Source organism: Neolamprologus multifasciatus, chromosome 10 (assembly GCF_963576455.1).
Source record: "Neolamprologus multifasciatus chromosome 10, fNeoMul1.2, whole genome shotgun sequence".
NCBI classification, from domain to species: domain Eukaryota; kingdom Metazoa; phylum Chordata; class Actinopteri; order Cichliformes; family Cichlidae; genus Neolamprologus; species Neolamprologus multifasciatus.
The window spans coordinates 27,667,548-27,693,189 of NC_140448.1; the positions used below are offsets into that span (position 1 = coordinate 27,667,548).

The 25,642-nt window shown below is 39.4% G+C and overlaps 1 protein-coding gene across 2 annotated transcripts in view; it reads right to left on the reverse strand.

Moving 5' to 3' along the window:
- doc2b (double C2-like domains, beta) overlaps nucleotides 1-25,642 on the reverse strand; it is a 190,640-nt gene that overhangs the window by 102,505 nt on the left and 62,493 nt on the right. For both annotated transcript variants that reach the window (XM_085173762.1, XM_085173761.1), the window contains exon 2: nucleotides 663-742. In XM_085173762.1, coding sequence (XP_085029888.1) covers nucleotides 663-742 — 80 coding nt within the window. The remainder of the gene's footprint in view (nucleotides 1-662; nucleotides 743-25,642) is intronic.

Here is a 25,642-nt window from a genome sequence, read left to right on the forward strand (position 1 = left end):
TTTCGTGGGCACAAATAAGTATTTTGTGGGCACGAAATGGGTATAACCTGCCCACGAAGTAGTATTTTGTGGCCACAATTTATTTATTTTTTGGACCATGTCATCAGAGGGTGCTCCGTAGGTTTGATCTTCACCAATAAGAAACATATCGGACTCTTTAGCTGCCTAAATCCCCATTAATCAACTGAATAGTAGCAAATTACTTCAGAAAAAAAAGAAGAAGAAGACATTTATTGGCGTGGTACCAGTTATGATCTGGTTTTTAGCAATATGCTTTAGAAATACTTCTGGGATAAAAATAGTTGTAAGTATCTCTTTCACTTTTTTTAAACAGTGGGATGTGTTAAGTTGCTATTCCACAGCCTTTTTGCCAGTATGTGTAGGTTGACACGAGAGGCGGCTTCTTCAAAAATATTTAACTCGACAGTTATCTTACCGAACCTGAGAAAATACTGAAAACACGTCAGCTGGTTTGTATCGATCTGCACTTTATAACCTCGTTAGAAAGTAGTGACAGATGGCTGCGCAGTGAATGATCTGTTCATCTAATAATAAACCAAATGCAAGGCAAACACCAACAAAGCAGAGACGCTCGAGTGCGAGTGTGCATGCAAAGACTGCAAAATCTTGTAATCGTCATCATCATCATCTTGGTAGCTCACCTTGGCTTTGTTAATGGTGCAGTGCAGTGCATTGTTCTCCTGGTCATACAGCAAACTGAATTCCAAGGTTCCCAGTGTAGCTGTAAAGACAGAGAAAGAAGCAGGAAATTAGTCTTAATGGCACATAAACAGAGTCGCTGGGGGAGAGAAGACATTCAGCTTTGCTTTGATTTGATCATTACGAAGAAAAGAACGCATTTCAGACACTAATTTCTTCTTCAACATGTAACTGTAAGAAGCAACACAGAAGTAAACAAAAGAAAGCAGCATGAATCTGAGGGGGATCCAGTTATGTATTCAGGGACACGCCTTAATCCTGTTAACAAAAATCTTGTAGATTTCATAATCCCAATTTAGTTTTCGATTGGAGAACTGAGGATAAACCCTGGGCTAGCATCGTTTTACTTTGCAATTCCCATCCAATGTGGTCCAACCTGTTGCTCTTAATAGAGCAAAAACTCATATCCTGCTGACCCGTGAGTGTACTCTTCACAAGTTGACCACATTGTAAGAGAGTGAAGAGGAAGGGTGAGAAAATGTGTGTTTAATTAGAGAAAGTGGAGCAGAAAGCTGCCAAGTGCAGAAAGCTAAAAAACAACATCTCTTCTTTGCAGGTGGGCAGCTCGAGTGTAAAGAAACAAAAATGTGAAAATCAGCGTGCGTATTTCAGTTGACGTCTCGGATAAAATGGGCTTTCTGGGTGAAGCAGATTTGAGGCGCAACCGTCTCCATTTTCGTTATCAGTTTTACTCCTGCTTTGTTCTGCTTTTCTCTGCTTCTGTTTTTCTGCGCAGCACTCACTAGAGGACGGACTTCACTGTGTGAGACTTTTCTTCTGTATTTTTTCCCCCATTGTGTTCTCGTCATGTAACTTCATCCCAGCCTGTATACTCTATCCTTCCTGCTGCACTTATCTGCATGTAAAAAATGTGGCCTGGCCGCCTGCCTGCCTGCATATGACCTCAGATTTTGATAAAGAATTTCCTTTGTCTTGCTTTTGACTCTCCCTCCTTTTAAAGCCATTACAATTAGTACCTACCATTAGGGCAAGGCTGCTGCTGCTGCTTCTGAGTAGTGAATTGGAACAATTTATTGCATGATCTCATCCTTTGTCCTTTCAAAATGCCAGGTGAAAAGGGACTCCCATTTCCTGGATTGATCAAATGTTGATAGAATAAAATAAATAAATAAAAGAAACACGAAAAATGTGTGTGGGTTTCAAAAGACCTCACACACTCTAAATGATTGAGCAGTTCGTAAGGAATAAATTCAGTCACAGTTTGATATTTATGAGCAGGGAACATTAGTTTCATGGTTTTGCAATTGTACTTTTAAGTATTACCACCTCCCCCACACTTTACCTCCTCTTACAAACTCGTGCTATGTGGGAAGAAACACAAGCCGGCTTTTCTAGAATGATTTTATATCCATGGATGGACGCACTGAACCGCAATATCGCAACTACTTAGTGAGAGGGATAAGGAGTTTTGTATCGGCATTGTTGGGCTCAGCCAATAACATCTTGATTAAAGAACTGTAATGTCCTTATCACAACCACCGACAGTCACCGACGGGACATTGGAAAAACAGCATTCTGGGATTTTAGACAGAAAAATTAAACTTTTGTTTAACCATTTGTGTTCACTGTTGGGTTTTTTTTCACTACATCATAAACTGTGGATGAATTTTTATTTACCCAAATGAAAAGAAAAAAAATCCACATTGTGTCTGAATGTGGACACTTTCAGCACACTTCCATGTAGTATAGTATCCACTCCATTGCACGGTTTGTGAGCTTTGACAGGGTAGTGCTGTCAAACCGAACACACCAGAAATGACAACAGCAACACCTGATTCTCAGCTACCACATGGAAACACACTTATTTACTAGGGGTGCAAGGATACACAAAATTCACAGTTCAGTTCGATACTTTGGTGTTTCTGTTCGATATTTTTTCGATACAAAAAATGTTCATGCTTTTTTTAATTTATCATTTATTAAAATTATAAATATATATTTTAACCCAAAAGTACAGTTTTTAATTTTAATGTTGCTGAAACAACAAAATAAAAAAAATAAATCTATCTGATTGAGAAATCACTCATCTTTGGAAAAGAGTTTATTACAGAGAAATGGCTCTTGCCAAAATAAAAGCTATACTATACGCTTCTTCTGGGCTATACTCTCAGCAGCATTTTAAACATATCAGGTCCCCATAAGGAGAATCATGTGCTAACGGCTGTCTAAATGACTCGGTGAAGTTTGTAGCATGCCTGTTTGTCGTTTTTGTCTGCTTCCACTTGTCTTTGCACTAGGATGATGTCGGCGTAAATGTGCAGTCATATTCGTTGTGTTCCCACAAGTGCTGTCAGCGTTAATCTCGTTAAAATGACATTAACGCCACAACACGGCAAATCTCAGTTAACAAGTTAACGCAGATCGCCCAGTGCGTGGGGCTGGACGGCGTCAACACGTTAACAAGCTAACTGCGCTAACGCACTAGTTCCCACCAATGTAATTGAGCATTGTGTGGCACATCCGACATACTGTCTTACTTTTGTCCATGACGGGCTTACCTTCAGGGTCATACATCACATGAAAACCAAGATAGTTCCAAACGCCAGATCTGAATGAGGATGGGGGAGATTCAATTTCGGGTAGCGTTGGGGCAGTTGCCATGTTGCAACGAGCTTAGCTTCTGTCTTGCTAGCTTGCGCTGCGCTCAGTGGATCTGCACTCGACAGTGTAGCCTAGGCGGAGTAGTCGAACGCAGATCCACTGAGCGCTCAACACAGACAGCATCGTCAGAAGAAAAGTTGATAAAATAAATAAAAAAAATTTGTATTGTTCATACATATGCGTACCGAAGTGAAAGCACTGTATGGAAAGGTTCAATATCGATACGAGTATAGTTGCACCCCTATTATTTACCCAAAATAGCAAGTCTAAGTTGGAAGTTTGCAATTTGGGACACAGCAACTGTCTTACAATGTGGTGAGGTTTATTTCTAGGGAACACTTAAAAGTTACAGCTGTTGACCAAATTTCTGTACTCCTTAAATTATCAAATATCATGAAACGCAAGACAAAATGACAGAGTTTAAGAATGAAAACATAAAAGTGAGAAAAGCTGTGTAAAACAACTCAAATAAAACTATGCAGAACTCTGCTGAAGAATAAAAGTGGATAATGCTGGAGACGTCCACATGTGAAAGGGCACTTTGTTCCACCGTCTCGGAGCAGCAACTGCAAACGCCCGATCTCCTCTGGGCCTCGGGACAGCTAGGAGCATTCGCACAACAGACCTCGGGGATATAAAGGAAATGTGCAAACCTAAATGATCAGAGAGTTTAAAAAGGTGCCAACCCATGTAATCTCACTTGCATGTGCCTTTTAATAACTGTGCTGAAGTGTTTTTGGACCAGCTGCAGTCGGCTAAACAGAGACAAACCGACACCTGAAGCAAACTATTGCAATAATCAACTCGAGATGAAATAAAGACATTATCTGCTCTCTCAAAAGTCTCTGAAACAGAGGAATAGCTTCCCTTTTGTGAGATAAAAGCAGCTAGTTTTAACGACAGCATTAATGTGTTTGTCAAAACTTATTTTGTTCCTCATCCTTAATCCTGGTACGGTATATTTAGGTAAGTTTCACTGGTGTATTTGGTAGAATTACATGAGTTCTAGTTAAATATAAGGGTAGGCTAGAGCTTCAAGCCTGAAAAAACATCAACAACAACTTTGGTAATTGGCTTGACAGGTATTTCAAGCTTCACTATTCACCCACAGAGACATACCTTCAGTTAGTTACAGTATTTATGAGTAGTTCATAACATTTTTTATGTGGTTGCAATAGTGCAACAGCTATTTACTGTAAAAGATATGAGAAGAAATGAAAATTAATGGCAACTATTATGGTTCTCTTAGTTTTCTGTCACATGTATATAATTGCGATGTTGCGTGCTAACATTAAACGTAACCAGCATGCCAAATAATGAAGTTAGTGTAATGCACGCTGCAGCTTGCTCTAAATTCTCAAGTTCATTTTTTTTTTTCAAAAAAGTATCAGCAATATATGATGTCAGAGAGCAGATATCACTAATATGGTCAATACTAGCTGTGAGGGGCAGCCAATCAGAGGAAAGCTGGTTTAAAGAAAGAGAAGCTAAAATGGCTTGATTCAAAGGCCAACTGTAGGATAAATAAAGACTACTATTAATTCTGAATTATGTAAAACTATTCCTGTAGAGGCCAAGAATAAAATGATAGAGTTGGAAATGAGCCTTTTATTTTAAACCTGTTTACAGAATTTCATTTCTTCATATTTCTCAAATGAAGCTAGACTAAGCTGATAAGGTGCAGGATGCTTTTCCTTTTTTAAACCAGCGGACGACATGGCTAGGATTGCTATCAACATTATTCCCCCTTAAGAGATTTTGCTATCAATAGCTGGTTAGTTTCCAAAGCATTAAATACAACGAGTTAGGAATTAAGTTCCAGTTTGTGATAAGAGCACTCTCCTAAAGGGCAGAGAATCAATGCTGCTCCAGAGAAAGCTGAGCTCATCAGCAGTGACTGAGCCTCTTTACCACCTCCCACCCCAACACACACAAAGATGAAGGCATTTAGCTTCCTTTTAGTTTACAGACATGATTAATGGGGATTGTTCTACAATCACTGTGTACAGTCACTGTTGCTTTGCAATGCCAAACTGCAAAACTGCCCACTGAAGCTTCGACTTGTGTCCACAACGTCCTGGAAAATATCAGCCGATGTGCAAACATTAGAGGATTCACCAAATTAATGTCGCAGAGCTGAGCTAAATACGCAGTCAGTCTGTGCTTTCCTTTTAGCTTAACTGTCAAACAGTCAACGTTTGTGACGTACTTTGAAGAAAATTTAAGTGATGCCATTTTGTAGCTTCAAAACGATGCAGCTGCAGTGATCTTAAACTAAATATTTTTTTATGCGCATACATTTTCTCAATTGAGTCAGGCTGTAACCTCCCTGTTTTTATCAATCCAAGCACTGATTTGTCAGATTGTTTCATTACATGGAGAAACATTCAGACACTGAAGGGACATTGGATGTACTTTTAATGCTGAAAAAGTTCTGGACACAATGTTTTTTTTTATCTAATAAGATTAAAATTTATGGTTCTTCCCAAATATTAGTGTCACAATATACACTCATCATACAACATATTACTTATTTGCACCATGGGTTGGTTTGAATATTTCAGAAACTGCTGATCTTCTGGAATTTTCCTAAACAACCACTGCAAAAGAGAAAACACCCAGTGATCCACGTTTCTGGGTGACAGTGTCTTGGTGATGTCAGAGATGAGCTACAGCAGCAGACGAACACACTGGGTACCACTCCAGTCAATTAAGAAGAGGAAATTGCAGCTACCATTCATCAAAACTGGAAAACGGACTAGAAAACCATTGCCTGGTCTGACGAGACTCAGTTTCTGCTGTAACATTTGAATGGACACATCAGGAATCGGCTTAAACATGAAAGCGTCTAATGTCTCATGTTGTCAGACATATTTTCTTAGCACATTTTTGACATCTTTATACCAGCTGAGCATTTTTTTCAATGCCACAGCCTCTCTGAGTATTGGCGATGACTGTGTCCATGCCTTCATCTGATTGCTGCTTCCAGCAGGTTAACAGTGCATGTCAGCAAAGCTCAAATCATCTTAAACTGCTTTCTTTATGACACCGGGTTGGACAGTATTATGAATTACGTCTTCAGTATCAATGAACACGTCAGTCACCAGATTTCAAATCAGCAGCAACTGTGTGATGCTGTCATGACCGATGAATGGTTCCAGAACATTTCTGAATCTATGCCAGAAAGAATTAAAGCTGATCTGAATGGAAAAATGGGCCCAACCTGGTATTAGCATGGCCGGTAAGTGCGCATCGCAATATTATTGACAATAAAAACAACATTTCAAAAACTGAAATATTGCAAGTTAAAATAAATAACCAAGTCCCAGTTTGATTTAATTATTCATTTATATCCTGGTTCGATCCCAGCAGGAGACACGAATCCCTTTGGGGTTGTGCCAGGAAGGGCATCTGATGTAAAATGTGCCAACTCAAACACGCTGAGCTACCCACTGTGACGACCCTTTGTGAATAAGCAAGCACCCAAAAGTAGCTTCATTTATTTAAAAAAACAAACTAAAAAAGCCTCACAGAAAAAAATGTTTCAAAAAAAAAAAAACACCAGCATGCATTTTTGGACATTTTTTCTAGATATTGCAATATCAACATCATCGTGAAATCTTCTACGAGTAGTGAAAATCGAGTAGTGTTACGGCCTTGTTTCCAAACATTTGTGTCATGAGTTACAATGAACACTTTAACAAGACTTTACACTTTGAAAATTCCTTCATTTAGTTATTGCAAAGTGCAATAATAGATAGATTTGACAAAAAGTACATGAAGGCACTTTCTGATGTGTTCAAATTAAGTGTCAGCACAGGGGTCTGTTCAGGCCTTTGTCATGGTGTTGCAACAGCCATGAAGACCAACAAATTCTTGCAGCTCAAATCACACACGGATCTCACTGTTTTTAGAGTAAGTCAAGTAGTTTTTACCAGAGTTACAAAAATTTTGTATGTTCTAGTTTTGTTTTGTTTTGGTTGGTTGGTTGGCTGGTTGATTGGTTGGCTGGCTGGTTGGTTGGCTGGCTGGTTGGTTGGTTGGTTGGCTGGCTGGTTGGTTGGCTGGCTGGCTGGTTGGTTGGTTGGTTGGTTGGTTGGTTGGTAGGTATTTGGGGGTCAGTTTAGTTTCCAGCATGGATTTTCTTGTTTAAGTTTAGTTTTCATTGTTTAAAAATGCTCAGTTTTAGTGAAGTTTTTTTTATTAGTTTCAGTGTTAGTTTTAGTCTCTTTTTATTATTATTGCATGGAGGGTATATGTCAGAGGTGAGATTTAGGAAAATCAGTGTTAATACACACGTCCATCAAAGCCACATCAGGGAACTTGTAATACAATTTTACCGAACTAAAAGATAAACCAAGGATATTTCTTGTATTTTAATTTAATTGTAGCTTCTTTTTAAAGTACACAAAAATCATTATAGTTACTTTATTTTTCCCCAAAGTCCTTTTTTTTACATTTTTGTTTTAGTTAAGGTTTTTTAAACATCTAGTTTTAGCTTTTAGATTAGTTTCAGTTAACTATAATAACCTTAGTTTTTACTATTATTTGGGGTTTGGTTAGATTTAGGCAGCAAAACTACTTAACTGCTTTTTGGAAAAGATCATGTTTGCAGCTGTGTGATGTGAAATCTGTCCGCGGCAGAAGATTATATTACATTATGCCTCACCACCCTGGAATGACACTGTGATATAATATTTTTATGACAGCAGGCTACACAGTATTATAAATTATGTCTTCAGTGGCGACACAGTTGTGATCCTCCTTTAAAAGGGTCTCTTCCGTTTCTTAATGGATAGTTAAACAGATTTAATGAGTCAACGAGTTTCACTGTGACATAAAGACAAACAGAGGTGTACTTTACAGGAGGATCTTTACGGAGCCGAAAGAACAACACACGGTTTGTCCTCCCGTGACCTCCGTCAGGACATTAATGTTTAATTTACTGTGACATTGCCTGCATTTGTCTCTAAATTCAGGCTAACAGTAGGATTCTATTAGCCAGTTTGTAAAGGTGGTGCTTGTAACACTACTTTGCACCCCAGATGCAAGAGCCATCTGGCTAGCTGTGGGGTACAACCCACTAAGATGCAACAGTGCTGTGAACTCAACAGGAGTATAATAAAGTGGAGTCATTTTTTTCGTGCGGCAGAATCATGTTCCAGTCTTGCTGCGTGCCCTAATTTCTGTGGCTCTCAGGAAAAAAGGTGATAGGTCTAATTCAATTTCAAGTAGCTACTTAGCAGCACTGAAAGCGATCATTACGCAATTATCTGAAAAGATTAATTAATTACATAATTGCCAGTAAAGAAAAGAATTAATGAATGTAACGGTTATTGATAGCGCCGTCTTTTATTAGAAGCCGAAACACTTTCTTTTAGCTTCCTGATTTCTGAGCACAGAAAGAAATATTGTCTGTGCGATGCCAGTAACTATGCTGAATCAATGAGATGCTGACATACTGAAAACATTAGCCAGCCGGGGAGTCTGCTGTTGAAAACAGGCTGAATCAGGTGATGTGATTGTTTCCCAGCGAGTGAATGATGACAAGTGCTGAAAGGCTGTTAAAATGTTTACAGCGTCATCATTTCCTCTATCAAGTATGTTGTTCCTGCTGTGTCTAATGATTTATGTACAGAGCGATCACACTGACTGTTATCAAAGACAGTGCTCGAAGCAATGTTTCGAAGACCACGCATCTACCTTTACTCCTTTCTTTCTTTTATTTTCTAAAACAGTGGATTAAGGCTTTGACGTGACATGAGCATTTATAGAGGGAACATTTGCTAGTCAGGCCATCGATTAAAAGTCAAGCGCAAAACCACATCACACTTTATGTGTCAGTACCACTTTATCACTTTCAAACATTAACGTTTAATCACATTCCTTGTGTGGACATAAACTGTGTTATGAAAAAAAGAAAATCACAAAAGAAAGTTAATCTATTAGATATGTCTCTTCAAATGCTTGCTAATACAGATCAATACATTTAGACATGTAGACACACGGTCAAGATGACCTGGTTTAAACCTGAGCTTCAATGTGGAGAAGAAAACAGATATAAGTGACTTTGAATGTGTCATAGTTGTTGGTAACAGATGGACTGGTGTGAGTATTTCAGAAACTGCTGATCTTCTGGGATTTTCCCACACGACCATCTGTAAGGTTTACAGAGAATGGTCCGAAAACAGAGAGATTATCCCGAGTGTGTCTGTTCTCTCGGACAAAATGTTTAGTTGATACTAGAGGTCAGAGGGGGAATTGTCAGACTGCTTTGAGCTGAGAAGAAGGCAACAGCAACTTATCGTAACTACGGTATGCAGAAGACCACACTAGGTTCCACTCCTGTCCTAACAGGAAACAGAGGCTACAATTTGTACACTTTCACCAGAATTTGGTAAAACTGTTGCTGCTGATGTTGTGATGAGTCTCGATTTCTACTGCAACATTCAGATGGTAGAAAATTGAATCTCTTCAAACTGGTTTCTTGAACATGACAAGGACTTCTCTGTACTCAAATGCCCTCCACAGTCACCAGATTTTAATCCAATAGGGAATCTTTGGGATGTGGTGGAATGGGAGATTCTGATCATAGACGTTCAGCCAACAAATCTATAGAAACTGTGTGACGCTATCATGTGACTCTGGACCAGAATCTCAGAGGAAAGCTCCCAGCACTGTGCTGAATCTGAAGAATTAAACCAAAGAAGGTCCAACCCAGTACTAGCAAGGTGTACTTTAAAAAAAAGTGTAGTAAGTGTATATTTTGTAACATTTTAATAGTTATGAGCCTTTAAGTGTTGCCAGAAGCAGCACTGCTCATTAACCTATGAATATGCACTAAATTATAGCATCTATTTCACATTCCATTTACGTGGGCTCATCTGAGAAGACACTTTAACCTGAGAAAATTGGCGAAGTGTGGCAAAAACCAGACATCAGACAATACAAAGGTAGATAGCCCTGAGTCACACATGGCTCCACACAACTAGCGAATGGAGTGACATTTTGCAAATCTGATTTCAAAAGAGAGCTGAGAGAGCCGTACAAAGACGGGTACAACTATGAAAAAGCCTCTGGCCTCCAGCACAGGGTTACGCGAGGGGAGGATAGCTTTTACACATTCATACATCTGTGCCTGACATGACAACATGGCCGAGCAGCGTGATGAACACATCAGAGTGCTTTTTATATTAATGATCTGGCTGGCGATCATAGTGTTAATGGAGCTGCTGAAGAAGAAACAGCCGACAGGGACGGGAGGATATCTGAGCGATGACTGTTATCAAAGTGGCAACCACAATGCTCAGTTAAGGGGAGCACCACACTAGCTCGATTACATGCCTGCAGGCAAAAAAGCAGAGGCAATTCCCACTGAGTGACGCTGGCCGAGCAGTCACCTCCCAGCTGAGAGCCACGTTCATGATACGCTGCGATTCTGTGCACATTGCGCACTTAAATGCACACACTAATGTCATCTGTGCACAATCATAAAAATTCAAAGCTATTATTTGGATGGCATCTGAAAAAAATCTTAATTTGAACATTGCTCAAGCGGCAACTGAAATAAAGCCAACTGTGAGCGCGTGCAGGAAATAATCAGTACAGCCTGTGAACATTAGCACCAGCTATGTTTTGGACACAGTGAAGTGGAATGAAGACGCACTTAGAGAGACATTAGTAATAAATTGCTCAAAGTCGAGTTGAATAAATTGAGTGCAAAGTAATGCATTTTGCAAAACTAGGTCAAACACCTTCTGATTTCCTCACATCACTCAGCTGGAAAGGAATAGAAATGAATAAACACACTTTTTTTCCCTTTACCTATAATAAAGTTTGACGGACTGGTGTTTTTAATCTACAGATTACCCAAGATTAAAACGTCCCAATGAAAAAGCCAGAATCTTTGAAGGGCTCAAGTTATGCACTTGTAGCTGAACAACAATTTGTCCAGATAAATCAGCATCTTATGAGGAACTACTGGCAAAATAATGTTCCAGTTGCAGCTACTGTCATGTAGATAAATAGTTCATCCTGTTGCCTGCAGAGTTTTTACTGAAAGCGACTGCTTACAAGTGCCTTTATGTAGCTTTACCCTACAATCTAAACCATCTTGAGGCAACTGTTGTTGTGATTCTGTGCTATATAAATAAACTAAAACTGAATTAAAATCAGGCTGATTTTGCCATGTCAGTCAAGGAATCCATCAGCTAGTGCAGGTCCATCTCTAGGATTTATAGAGAATGATCCAGTGAGCATGCCTTGTAGATGTCAGAGATTTAATTGGAAAGACCATAATATGGGAAAGCAACAGTAACTCAAATATGCAGAAGAGCATCTTGAATCCAGAAGACCACAGTAGGTGCCACTCCTGTCAGCTAAGAACAGGAAACAGAAGCAGCAATTCACTTTTGGTGTGATGAGTCTCTGTTTCTGGATCGTAGGGTCCGAATTTGGCATAAATGTGATGAAAGCATGGATTCATCCAGCCTCATATCAACGGTGCAGGCTGTTGCTGGTGGTGTAATGGAGTGAGTAATATCCTTGGCACCCTTTAGTACCAACTGAGCATTCTTTAAGCTCCACAGCTTACTTGAGTATTGTATATATGGGAATGTCTACAGCACTGATTTGACTCTATGACACAAAAAATGTAAACAGTTGTGAAGGCAAAAGAAAGCCAACCTTTTACTAAAGAGCTGTAACCAATAAAGTGTCCAGTAAGTGTGCATCAAAACAATGACTGGTATTTGAAGTACAAAGTTAGGTAGTGCTCCTCAGAGTGATGTTTGTTGTTCCTCTGTGGTGCTTTAAATGTCCAGTTGTGTGTTGATCTGGTTGGTTAAAGTTAGCCTACACAACACAATGCTAAACAGATGGTTCATCCAATAACCTGCCAAGTATTTCTCAGAGTACCTGAACTTTTCCAAGCAGCCTCCAAGGATGACTTCCCAGATGGTTCTGAGTAACAAACCATCTGGTGCATCAGACTGAAATTGACCAGCAGATTGTAATTCAACTAGTATTTCCTCAGTTCAAATTAGAGTTGAATTTTTTTACTCACTCATGTTTGGTACAAGAATGTTATTCTCACTTTATCACCACTAAACATTTTAAGTTTGCCTCAAAGTCACATTTTTGAACAACTTCTAAGAGGAATACGTATATTTCTCTTCCATCTAATATTCTTTGAATTCAAGGTTGTGATATGCAAAATACCCACAGACAAAGGCTGGAAAATATCAGATTTCCAAATGAAATTATTCAAAAATTAAGTACTTTTTGTTTCAACAGAAGAATAACTGAGTAGATGTGTCTTGTGCACAAGAGTTTGATGCATGAACCCCTATCAGCAGTTAGCTTATACTGCTAATTTCTGAACTTTAGAGACACTAGTTGTGCTGAGCTAAGGCAGATGAATTATTACAATCTTCTCATCTGATTCTTTGTAAAGATAAAACAAGCAAATTCCTGTAAAATGAAATAATTAAGCAAGTGTCCAACTCCTGCACTCCACTACTGCAGCTTTACATGATTCATTTTTCAAAACCTTACTTATCTTATCGTAGGGGGGGCATCTCCTCAGTTCAGCCCACTTTCTGATAAAAAAAAAAAAAAACACCCCTCATTTTTAAAGGCTTGAATTAGAAATATATGCTTTCATTGAAACGATACAAAACCAAAAGTAGAAAAATGTCTGAAATTGTGTTTAGAGCAGTCTGCAGTCTGCTGTGCTTTTGGTCCACATTTGTTACATTTGTAACAGTTTAGATATGACAGAAAATAAAGAAAAGAACATTAGCTCCGCTTTAAAGATCACTTAATCTTCACAAATATAATATAGTACAGAGCGAGTCTGAATATCTGAATGCGCATTTGAATTGATGAACAAAAGAACTGAAAGTTCATGTAGCGTGCACGGTTTCTAATCCCCTCAAAATCTGACCATGAATCAGAGAGAGCTGAGCAGCGTTTGAAAGGATGGCAGTGGAGGGGGAGTGGGGGGGTCCCACTTTGCACATTATGTTACTGTAGTCTAAGGGACAAATTGCCCAAGTGTTAATTTGTCTGCTTATGCAGTGCTTGAATGAACAATTAGACTGCACGCTTTGCTTCAGCATCCCATTGTGTGCCTCTCATTAGAGTGGAAAACTCTCATGGGGGATGACGAGTTCAGTAAAGATGTTATTTGTTTTGGTTTTTTGTCACAGGGCTGATTTGTTGTCTTATGAAAGAAAAAGAAGGATTTTGACCCGACATGTGGCTGTAGCTCAGGTGGCAGAGCGGATCAGCCACTAACCGGAAGGTCGGTGGTTCAATCCCAGGTTGCTCCAGTCTGCATGCCAAATATCCTTGGGCAAGATACTAACCCCATGTTGCTCTCCGATGCATCCATCGGAGTGTGAATGTGTATGAATGTTAGATACTGCGCACTTAAGCTTAGAAGTGCTTGTGTGAATGGGTGTGATTGGGTGAATGAATTAGCTGTATAAAGCGCTTTGAGTGCTCGGACAGAGTAGAAAAGCGCTATATAAGAACCAGTCCATTTACCATTTACATGTGATGTGAACACGGCGACTCTGCACACTTTAGTAATCTGTTTTTAACATCGGGGGTTATTTGCTGAAACATGATAGAAACTTCCACCCTTATCAAGGTAGCTTTAGCAGAAAGAGGAAATTATTAGATTTTGGAGCTCATGACTGCGCACATTTGCATGTTAATGAAAAGACCAACTCATGTGTTGTGTGAAGTATTGTGACAATGGGAACATTTACTTAACTGTAATGTAACGAGAGCACCGACTCAACTGGTTGTGTTTAACATATAACAATTATGAGAGCACATCGAGTAAAGCTCATTAACTATTATAACAGTGTGGTTAGTAGTTTTACATCAGTGTAATGATTCTAATACATTATTCTAATTATAATTTCTTGCCTAGAAGGTAAATAGATTTATTTTCACATTTTCTGATAATTTTCCATCAGCTAAATTATTTTTAACAAATTCTAAATTGCTGGAAACAAAATAAAAGAATCCAAAACAACATGATCCAGATCTAGCAAAACACTCCCCTATCACGTTGGCTCAGAGCAGCCCAAAGTCAGAATACTGGCTGATAGAAGAAGCAAGCTGATATCAGTGCTCTGTACTCTATTTCACTATCAATATGCTGTCACACTGTGTGGAACCGATGCAATCATTCCTCTATATGTGAGGCAGCATGGGGCCCTAATATAATGTCTTAACTGTAAACAGAGATATTTATACAGTATCCTTTTAAAGAATACTTTTCTTTAATATTTTGGTGTTTTTTTCAGAGTTCTATTTATAGTTTTCAGTTAAATGACTGACAGAAAAGATGTTACAACACTCCGGTCAACGCTGGACACTCCACTGCACTGCGGCACTATCAATTTTCCATCAGATTCAAGCCATGAAAATATTTACACAACCTCTCAAAAGAAGCGTGAAACAAAGCAAACTGCTTCTGAGGCATTTAAAGCACTCGTTGCAGTGCATGAATCACTAAAACCTGAATTTCCAAGCTGTGCTTTACGGGTGTTTACACATATCTTGCAAAGAATCACTACAAATGAATAATAAGTCTTCTGCATCTGATGGTTGAGTCAATAATGCTGCTGTTTGGGAGGTAAAGGACAACAACATTATTCACTGTCAAAGCAAAAGTAAGTGCTAATTAGCTAATGTTAACAAACAAAGGGATTTATCTGATTGGTCTTGCACACTTGTAGGGCAGAGTTAGTGTTTTTGCAGGTAAAAATGCTCTGATAGCAGCTGTGACCAAACTGAGTGGCTAGATGTGCAGCGAGCCTCTAGCTTTCCGGTATTTTGGCTTAAAGAACCTGGTAAAAGCAAGTGGAAACAACCAGGGCCGGAAAATGAAGCCAACACATAAGCAGCAAACACTTCAGTTCCTTGAGTGGCCATCTGAGCCTGGCTGCAAGAGGCAACTCAAGGATTTGGTTCATTTCCTGTTTGCATGGAGCATTACTATGGCTTGTTTATGGCTGATTTCTGGGAAACAGGAAAGGGCTGTCTTTGAAACTCCCAGATCCTCCATAAAGACACAGAACATGTAATCGTTCCAAGTGGCATGTGCGCCAGATTAAAAATGTCCAGCTTCATACAAGGAAAAAAATCATTTTAAAAGCCTGATACAAAAAAAAAAACAGCTATGGATGATACTTCTATTAGGTATTTGTGTACACTTGAACTTTTTAAGAATACTATCAAGACTTAAGGTGTGAGACGAGCCAGCTTTGAACTACAGACAGATGAAGGTGTATCCCATCTTTATCTTTAGGTCCTGCCTCAGCTAATTTGAATCACACTGGATCTTTTAACCATGTTTGTGGTGTTAATACCTGTTGGAACATTTGAATTATCTGACAAATAATATGGCAAACATGCACACTGCTCAACAACATCAGGGCATGTTCCTAATGAGATAACGGCTGGCGTCACGGGGCATGTCCTCCCAGATCTGGACCAAGGCATCACAGAGCTCCTGAAAAGTCTGAAATGCAACCTGGCGACCAAAACATGATGTCCCAGACGTGCTCTATTGGATTTATGTCTGGAAAGGGTGGGGTTCCTTTATCCTCTTGGAACTGCCTGCGTACTCTTGCCACATGAGGCTGGGAATGGTGATGCACCAGGACCCACTGCACCAGGATTGCCCAGCCTTCAGAGTTACATGCATCCCTCTCCTCAAATCATCACTAATCCACCACTATCCTGGTCATGCTGAACGATGTTCCAGGCAGCAGACCCTTTCACCTCTGTCACATGTGCTCAGAGGGAACCTACTTTCATGTGGGAAAAGCACAGGCTGCCGTCGGAGGAACCGGCCAATTCTGGTATTCTTTGGCAAATTTGTTGGGTTTTGCAGTGCTCATCCTGTTCCTCCCTGCACAAACGAGCAGATACCAGTTCTACTGATGGGTTAAGGAGTTTCTACAGCCCTGTGCAGCTCTGCTATAGTAACTACTATGTCCTGGAATCTCTGCCGTGCTCTTGAGACTGTGCTGGGAGACACAGCAAACATTCTGGCATTGGCATGTATTGATGTGTCATCCTGGAAGAGTTGGACTACCTGTGAAACCTCTGTACGGTCCAGGTATCACCTCACACTACACAACTGACCAGATCAATATCACAGAAGTTTAATTGATTTGATGCTCTACTTAAAAAAGCATTCCTTTATTGTTTTAGGCAGTATTTATATAAAATCTCACCCTCTGCAGGGTCTATATGTGTGTTCCTCAAGCCCAGGTCCTCTACCAGAGGCCTGAGAATTTGATAGTTCTGCACTGTATCTTAGATGTTGCTAGAACAGATGCTCCCTCTGGACAGGGAGCTCTGATGCCTACAGTTTGCCGGAGTCAGTCTTCCACTTTTGGGGTTAGGTCTCCTAATCCTCCTATTACCACTGGGACCACTTTGGACTTTATCTCCCAAGATGTGAAAAGTATACCTTGGAGTATTTTTTCACTATGACAGACACAAACAGTGTCACTGATTGTTCCAATCTTCACAAAAATAATGCTTTGTCCTTTTTTTGTATCAAGTATTTTCCTGAGTATTGGTTTGAAATTCTAGTACAATGATACTCCTTACTCCATAGGCCATCCTGTAAGGATGTATTGTACTAAAGCTATTAAGCAGACTATTGCTTCATAATTCATAAAACCATCTTCTCACTATTGCTTGTAGAGCATGTCCAGAAAATCTAAACCAGTGGATGTTTATTGCCAAAATGCCACACTGAGAGTTATAGCTAGTTTTTAATTATGCTTTTACATCTACATTTCTAAAGACAGTTGCTCATAGCCATTAAGATTAAACCTTAACTTCCAGAACTCTGATGCATCCAGTATGGGTCTGTGCAGATACTGCTTTTCCTTGATAGCCTTATTTTTCTTCTCACCACTAAAATCAATGAGGAGACTCACAGCAGCATAACATGTTTTAAAAATGAAATATTAAATGAGCAATGTTGCGGTGAAGTTGTTAATCATTAAACTTGAAAGTTTCCCAGGCGGATTCTGTCACTACATCTTTTTCAAAACAGAGGAAGGAAACCATTTGTTGAATGCATAATGTTACTGTATCTGCTCCGAATACTGAATGTGCTGCAGATGGAGGAGGCGTTTTGAAATACACGCAGGAAAAACAACTCCCTCAAAACTGTATGTATCCTGTCACCACTTCACATTCAGAGCAAATCTCCAGACATCAGCTCCTATTCTTACACTCTGTCACTGTGTACAAATCACAGATTCACACAAGCAACATCTTAAACCCCAAAGTCGACTGTCATTTTTGCAAGCTGTATTTAGAGTCTTATTCCAAAAATGGGAAAAGCCAATCTGCATTAATGCCAATAAATCAAAACCATTAAATAACAACTTGAAATCTTCTGTCACACATAACTGAAACATGAGCAATGTGATGTCACATTTCCTAAGACTACAATGACATTTTAAAAGGATATATATATCTATTAACCTGTGTGGCAGCTCCACAGATTAGTGGAGCGGAGAGAAGCAGAGGTCACACTCCTTCTAATTACTACTGCCAGTGAAGTGTGACACATTTTGTCTTTGTCGCTCATTTTCCTAATTAGTTACACATCATTAAAATATGTACTCATGCTCAAAAGAACGTTCATCATAACCTGGATGCAGCAGTGCGTCTTGTGGTGCGCATTATGCCACTGTATTGCACATTTCAGGTAAAGATCAAGGATTTTTGACAACACGGAGGTCTCTGCCACTGCATTGTTTGACTGCTGGGTCACTGAACCGTGTCGTCTCAGTACGAATGTAACAGTGATGCTGCAGCAGTAACCTGCATGTGGACAGAGATTTTTGGGGACTAGCTATAAAAACTATCATTTGCCACATGGTCAAAGATGCCAAGTCAAATACTTTAATTTCGACAAGTGGTCATATAAAACTAGGGCTGGGTATCGTCATTGATTTCTAGAATCGATTCGATTCCGATTCACAAGGTCCCGAATCGATTCAGTCCACAATTCGATTCGATTCGATTCAATTAGATTTGAATCTGGGAAATTTTGCCTCAGACAGTCAGAAATATTATAATTCAGATCAGTACATTAACATATTTTTTGTATCTATAAAAAGGAAGCTGACACACGCAAGACTTTATCAAAGGTGTGAGCATCACAGCAGATGCCTTTGTGTCAAAGTAACTGAAGATAAAACACAGAAAAACATGAAGGTGATTTTCCTGGCCTGGGATTTTATAAAAATATTCAGCAGTACATCAAAATCAAAAGAAAACCATTAATCAACATATGAACGTTACGTCTGAAGTTATAGCGGTTTTATTAGAGACACGACTAAGCGTTTTGCATTTTTGCATAATTTTAAATTATGCACAAAGTTTAAATTTGTTCAGAAGCCTATTGAACGGCATAAATGAGGTTTTCTTTTGGGAAGTAAGTAAAAGGGACAAAAAACAGCGGCTGACGGCTTGTAAACAACTGTAGACTTTTGCGAATAATGCAGAAAAAAGATTTTTAGACGGGAAACTGTTCTTGAAGTACAGAGAGAGAGAGAGAGAGAGAGCTGTGCATGAAGTGTGATTTTATCTGGTAGAAGCAAAACAGTAAAAGTCAGAGTGAATTCATGACGATGTTTATGTGAAGCGTAGTTTGGATCTTCTTTTGCTGCTGGTTCGGTCAATAATGTTTGGAGAGAGATCAAACTAACAGCTTTAGAATCAGCGCATAAAGGGCATAAACACAAAGCGCGGACCCGCCGAAACATCGGAATCAGCAGCTGTCGGCTTTCAGCCCCGACCGTGTCCGTGCCGTCAGGTGAGAAAGGCGACATCTCACTGATTCTGATCCGTCGGCGGCTTTGTGTTTATATCTTTGTGCAGAATCCGTGTTCCTGCTTTCACTTACTGTTTAGCTGTTTGGTGGTTGTTGAAAATTTGTGAGGTTTAACCTGAGATTCTGGCGTTTCGGGCAAAATAAATTTATATTAAAAAATCGATTCAGGATTTTAATGAATCGATATCACGTTGTCCCAGCTAGAATCGATTTTAATCGATAAATCGATTATCAAAACCCACCCCTATATAAAACACAAAAGCTGTCTCAGAAGCAAAGTCAGAAATCATGTTTGCTTTTACCAAGCTGGAAGCTTCTGCAGGGAGGAGGTTGAAGTGGGTGGAAAGTAGGTGAGTGTTTTTACTGGTAATGGTTCAACAAATCAATCACAGTTCAAGGTCTAGTTAATATAGTAGATTTTCCTTGCATTGCATCCCTGTTAGCACGTGGATATGGGCCACTTTAGGAAATGATTCCGTAATATTGTCTGGCCAATATATTTTGATTCATCCTTGGTTTACATGCAGCATTGCTAAAGCTTGTTTGTGGCTCAGATCTGACAAACAGAACCAAATGCTGAATCGTTGCATGTGACATGTGGCCCAGACTGAAATGTTTGAAGCATGCAAGACAGAAGTTAGCCATATAATTTAAATAACCTGTGTCCCAGATTAGGGAAAATTGTGGCCTATCTGGTTCTTTTTGAATCATATAGAGCAATGGTATGGCCAACATTTGACTCAAACCTGGAAAACGGGAGCGGATTGCCCAAGTGCCATCATGTGACATGTGTCTGGTGTGAGGAAGATCTGGGCCAGATCTAGTCTGGGGGCCAGATCTAGTCTGGGTTCCAGATCGAACAAACATGAATGACCTACAACTAAAATAGAGTTTAGTACTTTAGATTAGAGGACATTTTAGCCTTTGAAGAAAGGCCAAAAGAAAAAAATCAGCAGAAACTGAGAACATTGAGGGTAAGATTTCCACTGAAGCTGCCACAATGATTTGCATTCTATGTTTGTGTTTGTCCTTTTTGTGGAGGGTGCTGGTGCATTTGAGATTAAACATAAATTTATTTTTTGGCTGCTTTGTCAAGACTAAGCAACAGCAGCAATGCTAGCATGCCTGTACTTCTTGATGCAGTAGTATTTGGATCCATAAACTATAAAACTAGAAACTATGGATCAAGATCATAAACTCTTTTTTAAAATATTTGCTGCTCTCATGAATCAAGTCAGAGGCAGGATTATTTTATCTGCAACCTGCTGGGAAGGAATGCAACTTTAAATTTCAAAACCTGGAGTGGCTGTACACAACAAAGTTCCTCTATACGAATGTTCTCAGTACTACCAACTCATCATATTACTCAAACATTATTAGCCGGACCACTGTTAATCAAATTAATCAAGCCTGCAGAAACAGTTTCTCATCTCGCCTCCATGGTACATTATACAACATTTCTGGATTTTTTCGCCAACAAAATTTCAAACATCCATCTACAATTAGATTATTCTGGCCTGGTTCAAGACTACACCCTTTGGGGAAATTCCTCAAATACTCCAAATTATTCTCCTTCCAGCAACCCTCAGTCGAAAACTTCTCCAAACTCATCGTGACGTTCAAAACTTCCTTGGCCAAAGAGCCTTTGGTTAAGGACTGCTTTCCTGTGCTGTCTTCAATCATAACTTCTGCAATTAATTGCTGTAATTCCTGTATTCCTAAAAAGAACCTCTTTCACCCATGTTGTTAAAAAAAAATTGGATTCCAACAACTTTAATAATGATAGGTCCAATTCCAATCTTCTGTTTATCTCTAAAACCTTGGAACAACTCCAGGCCCGCCTAGTTCACAATAACCTCTATGAGCCATTTCAGTCTGGTGTCTACTGCAGTGAAACAGCTCTTGTTAAAATCACCAATAACTCCCTCCTTGCATCAGGCACCAGCCTTCTCACCATTCTCATCTTTCTTGATCTCAGTGGCGCTTTTGTCCACTTTTCATTAGCCTCTATCACACATGGTGTCCCTCAGGGATCAGAGCTGGAACCACTGCAATTTGTACTTGTTTCTTGTGGTGGGGCGTGGTCTGCGGTGCCGTGCGGACGCACCTGCACGGCATCCGCAATCACGCCCGCCGTGTTAAAACACGGGGACTCAGGGATTGGGGTGGGGTTGTGGTGGTGTGATGCAAATATCAAATAAAGATGGCTCAAAACATGGATCTGTGGTCCCGTCGTGCCTTAATTCCACCACATTGGTGCCGAAACCAAGAGGCAGCAAGACGGGCCCACAACAGAGCCAGGGAAGGGAGGAGCTGTCCCAGATGATGGCTGAGACGGCGGCTATCCAGCGGGAGCAGGCGGCGGAGGTGCGTCGCCAGCAGGAAGAGCTGTGGGACCAGACCGAGCGCCACCTGAAAAGGATTGGGGATCTGGCGGCGCTGCTCTGGGCCTGGGCGCCACCCCCACAGGGGTGTCCCCACGGTGGTGAAGGTTCTATACTAAATCATGATAATGTATATTTTAGATGTTATCAATACAGGTCACTGAATACTTGAAAAACAGTCACCAAGGATCATGAAACATTCATTTGTATAAAATTTTACATTAATTCAAGTGTCAAAGTGACTAACTAATATTTCTAAAATGCATTTTTAACCAGCAAGACGTATTCATTATGTTAAGATACAAAAACACAACTGGCACTGGTGATTATTTTCTCCAGACAGTTCCTGGGGCTGTCTGGAGTGCCCCCCTCTAAATCCCAGCGTGTTGTATTCAATATGACAAATAACTCAGGAGAGAGGCTTACAAGTATAAGAGTGCTGAAAGAGTGTTTGATTACATGTGTAAATTCTACTTCTCAATTTATTTTGCCACAGGGCTACAACAGTCCCTGACAACTTCAGATCATGTTCACTGTCTTTTTTCCTCAGAGTTTTTTGGTTGTTTTGACAAAGCTCCGACCTGGCCCCATCAATACTTGCCACAGATTGGTTAGAGTAAAGGGCAACTGATTATGTATTTGGATGGAGACCGATTCTGATTAGGAGAAGACCTCTATCCTGAAAATCCCATCATAACGAATCAGACAAATGCTAAATAATCTCACTTTGATTGGAAGCAGAATCTATATTCAGACTGGATACCTCATTTCAATAAATCTGCTGATAAAGATAAAACTATAAGTTTAATTGTTTCATCATCATGAAGTAATGTATCTAGATTTTTCTAGAGGTGCCTTCTTTAGTTTACAGAAAATTATCACTTCCATTGTGGCAGCTCTGTCCTTCCAGTGACCTTGGCTGCTAGGATGTTTAATTACCCATTTCAGACAGAGGCGTTCACATGGACATATTACAGCTGTCTTTATTTACAATAATAACAAATGTCTTGCTGTAGCCTGCCCCCTGGCCCTGCAAATGAACAAAGCAAGCGTCCAAATCTCTGCGTGGGAGGAGCGGACTGCTGTGAGTGTATGAGTGAGATCAATGCAGTGCCAGAGGGCGCACGAAGATAGCGCAAATTCCTTCACTAACTAAAAGCTCAAATGAGCTAAATAGAGAATTACTGAAAGATTTGCCAGAAGTCTAACACCAGTTATTACTTAATGGACAGCAGCGAGTGTCAAGTCACTCAAATGTGCATATATGAAGGCAAAGTCTGCCACAGCTCAAAGTGCAAACCCCTCCAACACAATCATCACTGACTTCCATGAACATGCTTCATTATTTACATGCTTCATTATTTTACTTCTGGTATTTATTCGTCATCTACCAGCATTGCTATTGATCATCTACTTAAAAAGAGCATGATCTATATGTAGACTGAACAGAATGGCAACTTGTTGGACAAATTAATCCATCGTCCGTACCTTATTAGTCCATAAATGAAGCAGTCTAAGGAGAGATGACTAGACTTCCCTCTTGTTGGCCACTACCTCCTGCTCTCCCAGAGAGGGAGCACCAAGGTATTCCTAAGCCAGCCAAGAAATTTAATCTCACCTGGTTGTCCTGGGTCTGTCCTACAGCCTCTTCCTGGTAGGACATGCCTTAAACTGGAGGTGCCTATAAGGCATCCTTGGAAGATACCCGAACCACCTCAGCTAGCTCCTTTTGATTTGGAGGAGAGTAGCATCTCTAATCTGAGCTCCTCACCCTATCTCTATGGGAGATCAACTCCTGATGGTCCAACAGCCACAGGAAGTGGATGAGACTTTCTACTGATAATGCAAACCAAGCTGTTGTACTGAAGAATCAATAACAATGGTCCATAGACCTCAATTTTCTGAAGCATCCCAGGTGACCAGTATATCATATCTTTTTTTTTTCAGGTATTGTTTTTTTTTCCACCATGGGCGCTTGAAATGACCATAACTCCATTTCTGTTTGTGGTAGAGACAAAAGAAAGAAGAGAAGATGAAATCTGTAGAGATATTTGGTGCATCACTGAAGCAAAAACTGGCACTGCTGTTTGAACACAGATAGAAAAATCAGCTCCACCTAGATTTCTGCTTCATATTACTTTAAGTCTTCGACCGTTTTGGACTGGAGGGAAAATTTAAATGGTTGGTGAAAAGATGAGAATATTTTTGTAGTTTTACAGCCAGAATTACAAAATAAATCCAGCCTGTATGATCACTGGGTGATAAAGGGTTGATCAGTTAAAAACAAAGGTGCAAAAATTCCCAATCATGGAGTGGTTATTATAACTTCTCACTGTACTCTGTTAACAGTCATGCCAGTGGTGATTGGTGCAGTGGTTCACCCTATAATCGCAACCTTGTGGGTTTTGTTTTTCATATTTCATATTTACCATTTGCCATAACAGTCAATTGTTTAACATCTATAATGTCTCTAGAACAGAAAAAATTTAAAAAAAATCCTCAGTTCAGCTTCAGTTAAATGCAACATCTATTGATTTTAATCTTGCTACTGCAAGAACAGTCTGTAGTGTACTCATCAACACTTCACACACAGTTCTTTATTTTATCAGTCCACTCTCTGTTATTCCTCTTAATGTTTGGTTTGCTCAGTGAAACATGAACCTGGTCCAGCTTGTTTCGCTGAGTTAACAATATGAGACAAGCCTATATTTTCTACATGCAAACGCAAATTTAATTATTTGTCACAACAAATCAGAAGTCATGCAAGTACTGAGATAATGCATTCTACAGTTATACAATATTGGCTGCAATTATTGTGATTTATTAAGAACTGTTATTGGATAACTTGTCCATATTTTTATATGATATGATATTTTAATTAGATTTTCCTTCATACATTATGCAACGTGTCTGCTCTTTTTCCAATAAATATTATATAATTATTATGCCGTAAGGCTGCTTAATTAGCTTTAATTAGCTTTAAATTAGCTAAGATGGCAAATTTTACCCCATTCCTGTGCTTACATGACAATTCTGTTGTGTAATTTCAATCTTTAATCTCGTCTTTTTTTTAAAGCATTTCCTTTTTTCTTTGAGGTGCTGCTTTTGTTACTGGAAACTGTTGAATTACCGTTATTCCTGTAACACCAAGGGTATTATATTGTTTTTGACACCTCAACTTCAATAATGATTTTTGTTCCTGAAAAATCTAAATAAATTGCACAAAAATGACAGATGTAAGATGAATTTTTCAGGTGAGGCTATAGCAAATTGTAGCTATATTGGTGCAACAAACAGATAAATATCTGCTAATTGATGTACTTAATAAGTCCAAGTAACATACTAACATAGTAAAATAAATCCAAATTAAATACTCCAAAAGGCAACAAAACCACAAACATTAACAGAAACAAGGACTAGAATGCAGCTGTTCGCTACACCTGTCAATCAGATTACCATATTTTTCGTACCATGAGGCGCACCGGATTACAAGGTTATCTGACAAAACAGTCAGATAAGTCTAACTTTACTCAACTCATTCTTTTTGCATCCTCCTTTTCCGTACCATTGATTCATTCATTTTGAATTCTCTTGCAGCTGCTCTATTTCCATGTTGTTGCAGTATATTAATGACTAACCTCGTATTGTGGATGGATTATCTCAGTTGTTCTCCCGACTAAAATTTGGTCCGTTTACAGCATCCTGCCATGCCATTGCATTTGTCTCTAACCATCGGGAACCCTCACGTTAACTTTTATCAGTGAAAAAAAGTTAGCGCTCATCCTCCAGCTTCAATGTTTATGTTATGCTAAAATAGCTGTGTCATCATTATATACCAGCTAGTCCAACTTCAGTAACCCTGCAAAACTCACTGCTGTTTAGTTTTCTGTCTTCATTCATGCTGGAAGTGAGAAGTGCACTGTCAATTTTTTTTTAGCAAATTAAAGGATTATAAGTGATCTCTGACTTTGACCATGAGATCGAGATCACTGAGATACAAAACTATAATAACTGTTGTGGC